General features: G+C 41.2%; 1 protein-coding gene across 10 annotated transcripts in view; it reads left to right on the forward strand.

The window, feature by feature from the left end:
- Nucleotides 1-12,545, forward strand: part of LOC138744762 (palmitoyltransferase ZDHHC1-like) — a 54,595-nt gene extending 42,050 nt beyond the window's left edge. For 2 of the 10 annotated variants that reach the window (XM_069901382.1, XM_069901384.1), the window contains 3 exons: nucleotides 1,913-2,030; nucleotides 4,867-5,026; nucleotides 11,994-12,545. In XM_069901382.1, the coding sequence (XP_069757483.1) occupies nucleotides 1,913-2,030; nucleotides 4,867-5,026; nucleotides 11,994-12,277 (562 nt within the window). In that variant the 3' untranslated portion in view covers nucleotides 12,278-12,545. Of the gene's footprint in view, nucleotides 1-1,912; nucleotides 2,031-4,866; nucleotides 5,027-5,294; nucleotides 5,553-10,240; nucleotides 10,363-10,594; nucleotides 10,647-11,993 lie in introns of those variants that run through there. The other 8 variants (XR_011345756.1, XM_069901388.1, XM_069901389.1 and 5 more) reach the window with 8 other exon arrangements.
- The last annotated feature ends 276 nt before the right edge of the window (nucleotides 12,546-12,821 follow it).

Here is a 12,821-nt window from a genome sequence, read left to right on the forward strand (position 1 = left end):
GCTCCATTGTGTTGATCAAAAACAAATTAAAGTGAAATACCCAAATGGGAGAGGGATAGAAATAGTAAGATATAGTTGTGTAAGTGGGAGAGAAAATACTTGTAACCAAGTTACGAGTATGATATCAGTAAATGGAAATACTGGAATCGCTAATAATGGATTTGATGTCACTTTTTGACAAGTATATATTGAACAAGGGAAAGATGGATTTTCAAAATGGAAAGAATGCTTGACTATTTTGTGACCAGCGGAGTGGATAAAGGGAAACCATGGCTGTTGTGTATTTGGATATACAGAAGGCTTTTCTTCTTTCTTTGGCTTGGCTTCACGGATGAAGATTTATGGAGGAGGTAAATGTCCACGTCAGCTGCAGGCTCAATTGTGGCTGACAAGTCCGATGCGGGACAGGCAGACACAGTTGCAGGGGAAAATTGGTTGGTTGGGGTTGGGTGTTGGGTTTTTCCTCCTTTGTCTTTTGTCAGTGAGGTGGGCTCTGCGGTCTTCTTCAAAGGAGGTTGCTGCCCGCCGAACTGTGAGGCGCCAAGATGCACAGTTTGAGGCGATATCAGCCCATTGGCGGTGGTCCATGTGGCAGGCACCAAGAGATTTCTTTAGGCAGTCCTTGTACCTCTTCTTTGGTGCACCTCTGTCACGGTGGCCAGTGGAGAGCTCACCATATAACACAATCTTGGGAAGGCGATGGTCCTCCATTCTGGAGACGTGACCCACCCAGCGCAGCTGGATCTTCAGCAGCGTGGACTCGATGCTGTCGGCCTCTGCCATCTCGAGTACTTCGATGTTAGGGATGAAGGCGCTCCAATGAATGTTGAGGATGGAGCGGAGACAAAGCTGGTGGAAGCGTTCTAGGAGCCGTAGGTGATGCCGGTAGAGGACCCATAATTCGGAGCCGAACAGGAGTGTGGGTATGACAACGGCTCTGTATACGCTTATCTTTGTGAGGTTTTTCAGTTGGTTGTTTTTCCAGACTCTCTTGTGTAGTCTTCCAAAGGCGCTATTTGCCTTGGCGAATCTGTTGTCTATCTCGTTGTCGATCCTTGCATCTGATGAAATGGTGCAGCCGAGATAGGTAAACTGATTGACCGTTTTGAGTTTTGTGTGCCCGATGGAGATGTGGGGGGGCTGGTAGTCATGGTGGGGAGCTGGCTGATGGAGGACCTCCGTTTTCTTCAGGCTGACTTCCAGGCCAAACATTTTGGCAGTTTCCGCAAAACAGGATGTCAAGCGCTGAAGAGCTGGCTCTGAATGGGCAACTAAAGCGGCATCGTCTGCAAAGAGTAGTTCACGGACAAGTTTCTCTTGTGTCTTGGTGTGAGCTTGCAGGCGCCTCAGATTGAAGAGACTGCCATCCGTGCGGTACCGGATGTAAACAGCGTCTTCATTGTTGAGGTCTTTCATGGCTTGGTTCAGCATCATGCTGAAGAAGATTGAAAAGAGGGTTGGTGCGAGAACACAGCCTTGCTTCACGCCATTGTTAATGGAGAAGGGTTCAGAGAGCTCATTGCTGTATCTGACCCGACCTTGTTGGTTTTCGTGCAGTTGGATAATCATGTTGAGGAACTTTGGGGGACATCCGATGCGCTCTAGTATTTGCCAAAGCCCTTTCCTGATCATGGTGTCGAAGGCTTTTGTGAGGTCAACAAAGGTGATGTAGAGTCCTTTGTTTTGTTCTCTGCACTTTTCTTGGAGCTGTCTGAGGGCAAAGACCATGTTGCTGAACCATGTTAGAGCACAGACATAGGATTGAAAGTCAATTTTGATTTGTTTAAGTACCACACCAGACAGTTCAACTATCTGTGATTTGCTGCATGAAAAATCCTACACCTTATTACTGAAACGTACAGTGGGTTGAGACTTTCTATCAGTATCACCTGATTATTCTGTTTCATTGTAGTACATCACAAAATTTGCAGAGTAGTGATGTGAAGCCATCTACTAGCAAGATTACAAATGATCCAGTGTCGACAATTTATGCTGTGGTTCAGCAAACCAGTGGAAAGAAGTCTTTGAAGGTAAGGGAGACTGTGCACAGAGAATTTCAAAATGTGTAAAATAATTCAAAGGGTAACAACTTAATGGGCTATTGATTTCCAAACCAAAGACCCTATGTTTAATGTGAAAGATTCCTAGTTCATGTAATATTGTTAGTCAATGAGAATTATTTTTAAAATTTAGAGATATAGCACAATAACAGAACTGTCTGGGCAATGATCCAGTGGCTTCCAACTACTCCCATGAAACCAATGAACCTCTATACAACCATGGGAGGAAACCTATGCTTACATGGGGAGAATGTACAAATTCTTTACAGACACCATCAGATACTACCCAGGTTGCTAACACTATAACAACATTGCACAACCGTTGCCATTCTTTACAGACACCATCAGATACTACCCAGGTTGCTAACACTATAACAACATTGCACAACCGTTGCCATCCCATAAATTCTTAATTAAAATGCAACAAGTATTCTATTTAGATGTACAGATTACTATTTAGTTCTCATGGAGTTAAAAGTGCAACTTTAGGGAATTACAAGTTTGTGACCATAAGATATTGAGAATTGAATTGTTCCTTAAACTAAACATTTATTATTTTCCTATAACTTATCTTTCCACCTCAGAGGCAATCATGTAATCTTATTCATGTGGCAATTTTCAGATATCTGGTAACCAATGACACAGTACTTATATAACACTTGTAGCACAGCAACTTGCCACTGTCATTTTTATTAAAAAGTGGATTTGCAAGTTATGCCAATTAACACATTAATGATGTGTTACAAGCCCAAAGGACCCCAAAACCCAGCAGCAATAGACATTCACCAAGACAAGTGGCTTTCAAAACAAAAGTTATTTTTAATCAACTTCATACATGAAAATAGAATCAAACTTTAACTTAACTCTATTCTTATACTATTCTCTATACTAACCCAAATTACTCCCTTCTAATTCTAAGCGCACGTGTATGTAATGTGTGTGTAAATTCAAGAAAAGTTCTTTGGTTCACAGTTCAAACTCACTTCTTCTTCCAAGTTCTCTGGTTGCAGGCAATCACCATACTTTGCAGAGAATTTAACATCTATAAAGTTCACCAGGCTTGGTGCTTGAAAGGTAAATGTTTACAGCTCAGGAAGGTTCTTGTAGGGTTTGCAGAGAGAGATATTTGTTGCTCCAGGATTTCCACAACTGAGGTACCACCACTAGTCACCTCAGGGTCTCGCTGATGAAACTTGCCCCATCAGGGTCTTCTAGATGGTAACCTCTTTCTTCAAGCTACCACAGAATTCCATTCCTTCCTCTATTTCAAGAGAAACATCAGACAGATAGCACTTCCAGCCATCTACTGTTCTGGAACTTGCTTTCATCAATTTCAGTTTTCCCTGGATTGCACTTTTCAGTTGCTTGTCAGTGTCCCACACACTGACTGATTGACTGAGCTGTTAACTCAACTCCTCTCTTTTCCAACTCAAAACTCCATAGAGAGCATGTGACTCGCGTCTTGCAAAAGCCCCCACCTTCTCCAGCAACAACAGTTCTTTCTCCTTGTCAAGTTGTTATCTTAGGTAAACAATCCAGAATTGACCTTTCTGTGAGCACTTTGCAGAGAGGGTACTGACTTCAGCAAGCATTTTATGATGTCAGTTCAATTAACACTTAATTGTGAAAGGTGCTTACATTCTCCAGAGATCTTGCAATGTGAATTCTTCAGTCTTTCAAATAAGATCTGTTTTAAAATGTGTGTATGTATGTGACCTACTCTAAATCTTATAAATTCTCCCCAAATATTAATATTGTTACAGATGTAATAACAAACTATGATTACCTTTGTGGTCCATTTGTTCTGCACCTAAAGGAATGTAACTGTTCAAGTTGAGTGTTGCATAATGTGGTCTGCACATCAGATATGAGTGAAAATTCTGTTGAATTTTGACAGCAGACCCTTGTTCCTTTTGTTAGAAACAGAAGTACCTTCACAGAAATTGCTCAAGACAAAAATTGAGAACAAAGAACATTTATTGTACAACAATGCAAAGTTGGGTGCTTCCCCTTACCCTGGGAATACACACATACACTGGGGCTCACCCAACTTTTATACAGTTTATTTCAGTATAGGAATATCCTCCCCCTTACATTCTTCTGCCTCCTGGATAGGTTTGGCATTAGGCAATCCTGCCTGCCTATGTGCTGTTTCTGTGAACTTGGAGGACCAGGGGGTATCCTGTCGGTGTCCCATCATGTCATTGTCCTTATTCACAAACCTGTCTTTGTTCTAATTTACACCTTCCCAACTCTCAGGGCTACAACCTCTTCATATGTAGAACTTGCTAATACTGTCTAGGGCTTACTAATTACATATGCAAACCTGCTAATTCTATCTAGGGCTAGAAGACCCTTATCTTATTCAGACTAACTCTACTTCCTGCATTCTAATATCCATTTCTTATCCTGTTCATACTGGCTTTATTCATTTACCCATATATCTATATTAGTTTCCTCATCTTTATATATTTATATCAGTTTTACTCATCTCTCACACTTTCAATGATATTTAAATTAATTTGAAGAAAGGAGAAACATGAGTTAGTGATAGGAGTTGGAATTTTCCACGAGTTTAAAGATGAACCAAAAATTTGTTCAGTCAGCATTTATAAAATTGACACTTTATAACATGCTACTGTAAGGCCAATGACCAATATAAAGAGGCAACACATTGAGAATTTTTCAGATTCTTAACTGCAAAACAATTACAATATGTTTAAGTAGATTTAAGTGAAGTTTGGAGAACATGAAATTATTAGAATATGTTTGTTTTGCATGTGAGTAACTGTCAATTTTCTAACAGGAGTCTGGCAGAGATTTACATTGGTTGACTGATCTGTGTTCATTTTTTTTGTGGAAGAAAAAAGGAAAGAAGAAACGCATTCAGTCCACTGACACTGTTAATATCAGTCCTTTAGTCAGTGCCACTAAGTCACCATCGGTTCCCCCTCTGTCAGAGACAGGTAAGGGTTACCTAATTAAATGAAGGAAGCAATAAAGCTTGACATTTTTTTTCTAATGGATTTTAAATTGACAAATATTTGAGCTGCAGATGAGGTATGGCAGTGTTGGAGTGGAGTGCAAAAATAGAGGTACAATAGGTAGACTTAATAATGGCCAGTCTTTTAATTTAAAGTAAGTCTAGAGTCAAGAGAGGTAATTGTCAGGTAACAGTGGATATAATTTGTGTGCATATGACACTGTTGTTTCAAATGGGTCTGTTGTTTCAAGGGGGCTGCCTTACGAGATTTTGGAGGGAGATGACTGGATCCTTTGAGGCACACGAGAGATGGTGCAAATGCTTAGATCGGAGGTGTTATGCACAGCGAAGGTTTTCAAAGCTTGCAGAGGGATTTGGACCAACTAGAAAAATGGGCTGAAAAATAACAGATGGAATTTAAGTGTGAGGTGTTGCATTTTGGAAGGACAAACCAAGAAAGGACAAACCAAGAAAGGACAAACCAAGAAAGGACAAACCAAGAAAGGACATGCAAGGTAAATGGTCGGGCACTGAGGGTGTGGTAAAACAGAGGGATCTGGGAATACAGATACATAATGCCCTGAAAGTGGAGTCACAGGTTTTGGCATATTGGCCATCATAAATCAAAGTATTGTATAGGAGTTGGGATGTTATGGTAAAATTGTATAAGACATTGGTGAGACCAGATTTGGAGCATTGTGTGCAGTTTTGGACACCTAACTACTGGAAAGGTATCAATAAGATAGAAAGAGTGCAGAGAAGATTTATTAGGATGTTGTCCGGACTTCAGGAACTGAGTTACAGAGAAAAGTTAAACAATTTAGGACTTTATTCCCTGGAGCGTAGAAGAATGGGAGATTTTATGGAGGTATTTAATATTATGAGAGGGTAGACAGTAAATGTAGATACGCTTTTTCCACTGAAGGTAGGTGAGATAAAAAAACAAGAGGACATGGGTTAAGGGTGAAAGGGGAAAGGTTTAGGGGGAACATGAAGGGGAACTTCTTCCAACAGAAAGTGGTGGGAGTGTGGAACAAGCTGCCAGCTGAAGTGAAGAATGCAGGTTCAATTTTAACATTTAAGTGGAATTTAGACAGGTACATGTATGGGACAGATGTGCAGGGTTATGAACTGGGTGCAGGTCAGTGGGACTAGGCAAATAAAAAATGGTTTGGCACAGACTAGAAGTGCCAAAGGACCTGTTTCTGTGTTGTATGTTCTATGGTTCTAAGTGCAAGACAAAAATCCATTGCTGATGGAAGTCTGGCTATTAATGTTTAGATTAGGGTTAAAATTTGTAATTCCATGCATCCAAAAAACAGTGAATAGGTGTTGGTTAAGGAAAGTGAGGTCACTAATGTTGAAGACTGCAGACAATTTGAGAAGGAGGGAGAGATTATCCTTGGTACAATCAAATAGAATGGCAACAGTAATGGGAGCTGCATGTTGGAGATGAGGCTGAGTTTCAGAATTTTTAGCTAGTTTGGCAAAGGAAGGGAAGCACCCAAGACAGGAGACTAAATGGTCCTGATCTTAGTGACAAAAAGTCCACAGACTGTTTTCTATAATTGAGAGTGAATTAGATAATTGAGAGCGGTTTGGAAGAGAATTTGCATGAATAAGAGAAGGTTGAGAAGTATGAAACTGGAGCGATGTCCACTTTTGGCATCTGATCAGATGCCAAATGACAAAATGTGTTCAACCCATTCAGGATCCTTGTCATGGAGGGAGGAGGGTTTTTTTTATATATAGGAACTCAGAACACTACATAGTACTAGCCCTTCGGCCCTCGATGTTGTGCCTTAAAAAAAAAAGTACTAAACCCTCTCTACCCTGCAACCCTCTATTTTTCTTCCATCCATGTGCCTTCTAAGAGTCTCTTAAATGGGCCTAATGTTTCCAGACATCCACAACTTTGCCACTGATGTCTTCCCTAAACTTTCCTCCCTTCACTTTGTACATATGTCCTTTAGTATTTGCTATTCCAGCCCTGGGAAACAGAGGCTGGGTGTCCACCCTATCTATTCCTCTCATAATCTTGAAGACATATATTAAGTCTCCTCTCATCCTTCTACCCTCCAAAAAAGAAACGTCCAAGCTCTGCTAACCTTGCCTATAAGACTTGTTTTCCAATCCAAATAACATTGTGGTAAATCTCTGCACCCTTCTCCATAGCTTCTATATCCCACTATAATGAGATGACCAGAATTGAACACAATGAGTTACTAGAGATTTGTAGAGTTGCAACATGGCTCTTTACTCCTGAACTCAATCACCCTATTAATGAATCCCAGAATCCCATAGACATTCTTAACTATCCTATCAAACTGTTCCTTCTTAACTATCCTATCAAACTGTAAGGATAAACATTTTCAAAGTTAATAAAAATAATAAAAATGTTATTAGTATACAGTCACATTTCACATCATTTTGTAAAGTCCGTTTTTACTTTGCAATGCAATAAGAGGCTTGAAACTGGTAATTTTGTGTGTAAATTTTTTTTAAATTCTAAATGGGGTGCGCTGACCCCCAAACCTCCTGCAAGGGGGGCTGCGCCCCCTTGACCCCTACTGTACGCCTCACACAAGCACTTGGTTCTTTTCCTCATTTTTTTGGACCTCACTCACAAGCCTGTATATCTAATACAGTACATTTCCGATGATCCAAAAACCATTTTACTGAAATTCTCAGTTATCCGTGAACATTTTTGGCAGCGACATGACATCACAAATTTTTTTTTAAAGTTGAAAAACTTTTTTTTATCTACTGTACTCAAGTGGGACTCTGGACAGATGGTGGACTTCTCATTGGGGGAGCACTGTTAATGCCATTTTGAATCCAACGGAATTCTCTTGTACTCAAGTGGGGCACTCTTGGTGTCATTTTGAACCCATCGGTGCTCTCATGTACTCAGATATACTGTTGGCACTATTCTGAATATTGCTGCATTTATTTCATGCCTGAAAAGCCTTCGCTTGTTCTTTGTTGTTGCTTTAATCGCTGATACAAGTGTTATGGTGATACAACTGGGCTGGGATTAGAGCAGGGACCTCAGGCTCCCAGTCAGGTTCAGCGACGGGAGTGGGGAGGTATAGGGGACCTCGGGTGGCTGGGCAGGTTCAGCAGGGGGAGGTTTTGGGATTGATGACGGGTGCTACAAGTATTCTGCTGTCTAAACTGGGCTGCTACTTCTCAGTTATCTGAAAAATGCATTTAACCTATACACGTCCAGTCCCAAGCATTTCGCAAAATCAGAAACATATATGCTTCCTCCTTCCTCTTGACTAGCTGCCTCAGCTGCTTCATCAACCATTGTTCTCTTTCCCTGTCCCAGTGGGACAAGCCTATCCTGAATCCATTGCAAATGTTTCCTAAACTTCCTCCACATTACTTCTGTGCTTTCACTCTTAAACTTCTATTTCTATTTTACTTTCGCTAGTTCCTGCCTCATCCCATCATAATTGGAGCTTCTCCAATTAAAGACTTTCCCATTTTATCTCCTTTTATCCTTATCCATAGCTATGCTAAAGCTCAGGGAGTTGTGGTCACTCTCAGCAAAATGCTCCCCCAATGAGAAGTCCACCATCTGTCCAGGTTCATTACCCAGAATGAGATCCAGTTCTCTCCTCGGCTGGTCCACATACTGTCAGGAATCATTGAACACACCTGACAAATTCAGCCCTATCTATCCCTCTTGCAGACAGAAAGTGTCAGTCAATATTAGGGAAGTTGAAATCAACCATAAGTACAACCCTATATTTCCTGCACCATTCCAAAATGTGCCTGCATATCTGCTCTTCATTGATCCAAGGACTATTTGGGGGCCTAAAGACTACTGGTACAATGATTGCTCCCTTCCTATTTGTGATTTTCACTCCCATCGTCTCAGTAGACACTCTCTCTGCATCTTCTTCCCTTTCTGTAGCTGTGGTACTATCCTGGTTAGTCATGCTACTCCCACCCCCACCTTCTCTCTTACCTCCCATCCTATTCCTTTTAAAGCACCTAAACCAGTGGTTCTCAACCTTTTTCTTTCCACTCACATATCACTTTAAGTATTCCATATGCCATAGGTGCTCTGTGATTAGAAAGGGATTGCTTAAGGTGGTATTTTAATTGTACCTAATTGACTTGTGTGCACAGTTTCATAACTCCAAAGGAAATGGGCCAATGACAATTTTTCTCAAGCAAAATATTTCAGTAATAATTGGTCTCGAGCAGTGATTCTCGACCATCCCTTCCCACTCACATACCATCTTAAGCAAACCCTTTCCAGTTCAGTTGCAGCCCGTCCTGTTTGTACCTTCCCCAGAAGAGATCCCAATGATCCACAAACCTGAACCCCTGCCCCTTGCATCACCTCTTCAGCCACACATTCATCTGTCACAACTTCCTATTCCTACCCTCTCTGGTGCGTGGCACAGATAGCAATCCTGAGATTAACACCCTGAGGCCTTAATTTTTAACTTCTTACCTCCCTCTTCAGGACCTCATAACTATTCCTATGTATGTTATTGGTCCCCACGTGGATCATGACATCTGGCTTCTCACCTTCCCCCTCCAGAATGCTGTGAACTCAATCAGAGACATCCCTGACCCTGGCACCTGGGAGGCAACGTACCATTCTGAGCCTCGATCTCATTTACAGAAACTCCTATCCACTCGCCTAACCAACGAGTCCTCAATTACCTTGGCTCTTCTTCCCCTTCCCTTCTGAGCCAAGGGTCCAGCCTCTGTGCCAGAGACATGACCACCTCAACTTGTCCCTAGTAGATTGTCTCCCCCAGCAGTATTCAAAGCATTTTTCTTATTGTTGAGGGGATTGGCCACATGGGTGCTCTGCACTGTCTGCCTATTCCCCTTCCCTCTCTGAGGGGAAAAGGCAGCGATTTGGTCGTGTATGTTAGAAGTTAAAGAAATGCTGTCGTGAGTGGAGGGTGCATTGGCAGACAGATGAAATTTTGAAAATTCTGCTCTCTGAAGAAATTAGTGTCATTGTCTTCTTTCTGAGCAGTCTGTCAGAATTGGGGCAACTTGCTTCCATTCTGTTTTTGTGGATCTTGAGAATAGAATCTTCTGCTGATGAGTGAGGCGGGAGGGTAGTATGTGAGATCTGCACCTTCTACTGCTGCTTGGGTGTTCTTTTGGGGCTTTGTACTATTCCCAATGCTTTTTCTCCATTTTTTTTTGCACTCAGGCCAGAGGTCTAGATTGTGAGGAGGCTGAGGAATATAGGTGGTGAGAAATCTTTGTAGGTTATCAGAAACTGCTTCGACTTTGATTGAGAAACTGAGAACAAATAAAAAGCCAGAAGAAAAGGTAGGATCAGTGAAGGTTGGTAAGTTTACGTGAAGGGACAGGTCAAAAGAAGATAGGAGAGAAGATAGGAGTGCACCTTTGACTACTGCTGTTTTCAGAATTAGTAATTTCATAAACTTAGGAAAATTTTAAATGGTTGTATAATTCTAAATTGTTATTGTTTTGTGTTAATGATGTCTGAATTAAAACAGTAGAACTTTTGTACTGTTAATTTCAATTTGTTCATTATAAGCAGGATTTTGGAGAAACTGTACGACAGGACTTCAACCATCCATCCTCCCATTGTATATCCTTTTATTATCCTTTTCCTCAATGATCAGAACTCCCTAATATTTCCTCCAGTTATTAATATCATTGGGCTGCAGTATATAATGTTGATGTCATTTGAGCAAATGAGACCTTAAAAAACAAATTGCTGGAGGAATTCCAACAGGTCAGGCAGAATCTGAGGGCAAAGAGGGATGGTTGATGGATTGAGACCCTGCATTGGGATTGGAAACCTCAACCATCCTCTGCTTCCAGAGAGAAGCTGCCTGATTCACACGTTTATCCAGCAGTTTTGCCTTTGCTCCAGGCAACATTTGCAGCCTCTTGTGTCTCCAAAGAAGAGAACTAATACAAATAAGTTCAATCAACTCACTTTTAGTTGCCATATTCCTTTGTCCTGTGGCAGGTTTGGTGTGGTGGGATTAAGATGCAACTGCAAAATTGAACTGATAAATCATTATCATTATTGCAAGCTAATTTTCATAGAATCTGAAAGTTAATAATCAGGTTAAAACTATTCATTGCACAAAACACCAATCAACAGTGCAATCTATGACTATCAGGAGGATGTATTTGGTCTTCAACATTAGCACTAAGTGGAGATAGCAAATCAGCCACTTGTTTATACGATGAAGAAGCAAGCAGTTAGTTGTAAATTAGTCTGTTGATTTACCGTCTAAAGTCCAGCCTCATCCCAAATACCGTGTAGGAATTGCAATTAAATCGGCTCTCTCGCCATTAAAGTAGATAAAGCAGTTACATAATTTTATGAATTATGGTTTGAAAACCATATTTCTTACCAGGTTTGAAACGTAACCTGGTAAGAAATATTTATGAAATGCAATTTTGCTCATAAATTTACAAATATATCATTATATAGTTCATATTTTGCAGAAAATTTGTGTTCTGTTGCACACTAGTATTTAAAATTTGTGTTCCTATTTAATTCTCTTGTGGTCTCACATCTCCCACATCTGCTCTGCCCTTTGTACTTGTACCCTTTGGTTTCTTCAGGAGCCATTGCATAATTTGAGATTTTACTGGTTATTAAGGAAGGTACATAGTAGGAATCTTCTGTGGATATTGGTTGAGAAATGTAAAAACAAAGTATTTGTGATTGTGGGGGGTGGGGGGGGGGTCAGTGAGGAGGTAGATGGGTGGAATGAACTGGGACCAATCTGTTTAAGCCTGATCATCATTAGACCTATTAATCACCATAACCGATTAAAGGCTGCAATTTGGATCTCCTTTAGTTACTCAGCCTTCTAGTATTTCACTTAATCAGAAGAATCAAAAGAACTGAAATCAATGGAGAATTTCTGTAATGCTTTAGTTGGATTCCATTTGTTTGCTCCATTCCACAGACCTTGCTACTGCCTTCCAGGTTTCCACAAACACCATCTCAACCATCCCTTCAAGAGCTTTTTTACCTCCTTTAACACCAAGTAACGTTGACCACGTGCAGGCCGCAGGACCTCCAGCTGAGTACCATTCTGATTCTGCAGAGTCCATGAATGAAATTCCCGTGACACAGACTAGACTTGGCAGTGCGGCAATGGGTTACCGCACTGCCACAATCATTCACAGCACCAAGGAAAACACTGGGAATTCTCTTCAGTCATATTACCAAACAACAGCCCAATGGTGAAGGACTGGTGCCATTCTCTTTTGTGCAATCAAACCCAAGAAAAAGCTTGTGTCCACAAACTGAACCTGCCTGACAATTTTCCACCTGTGACTATTAGTCACAAGAATGGTAAATTACCCCTGCCGGAACTATTGAAAAGAACTGGGAACTGGAAACAGTCCATTAAAAGCTAGCCACCTTCACCTGAATTCATGCCATGTATGACGTACTGACAAGAACGTATGGTAAAACTCTTGACGGAGGTTTTAATAAATTTTGTTTTCATAAACCGTGTTAGGAGGCTGGAGCTGGATGAAGTCCGGATCATTCAAGAGGCTGAGGCAGTGATAGAGAGGAGCTTCAGTGAGACAGTCACCTCTAAAAGTCAGGAGACAGGTGACTGTTAGGAGAGAGAAGAGGAATAGGCAGATAGTGTACAGCACCCCTGTGGCCATTCCCCTCAATGATAAATATACTGTTGGGGGGGGGATCAATCTACCGGGGACCAGTCATGGTGGTCATGTCTCTGGCGCAGGATGTGTCCCCTCGACTCAAAGGGAAAGGG

This window comes from Narcine bancroftii, chromosome 10 (genome assembly GCF_036971445.1).
Source record: "Narcine bancroftii isolate sNarBan1 chromosome 10, sNarBan1.hap1, whole genome shotgun sequence".
Lineage (NCBI taxonomy): Eukaryota > Metazoa > Chordata > Chondrichthyes > Torpediniformes > Narcinidae > Narcine > Narcine bancroftii.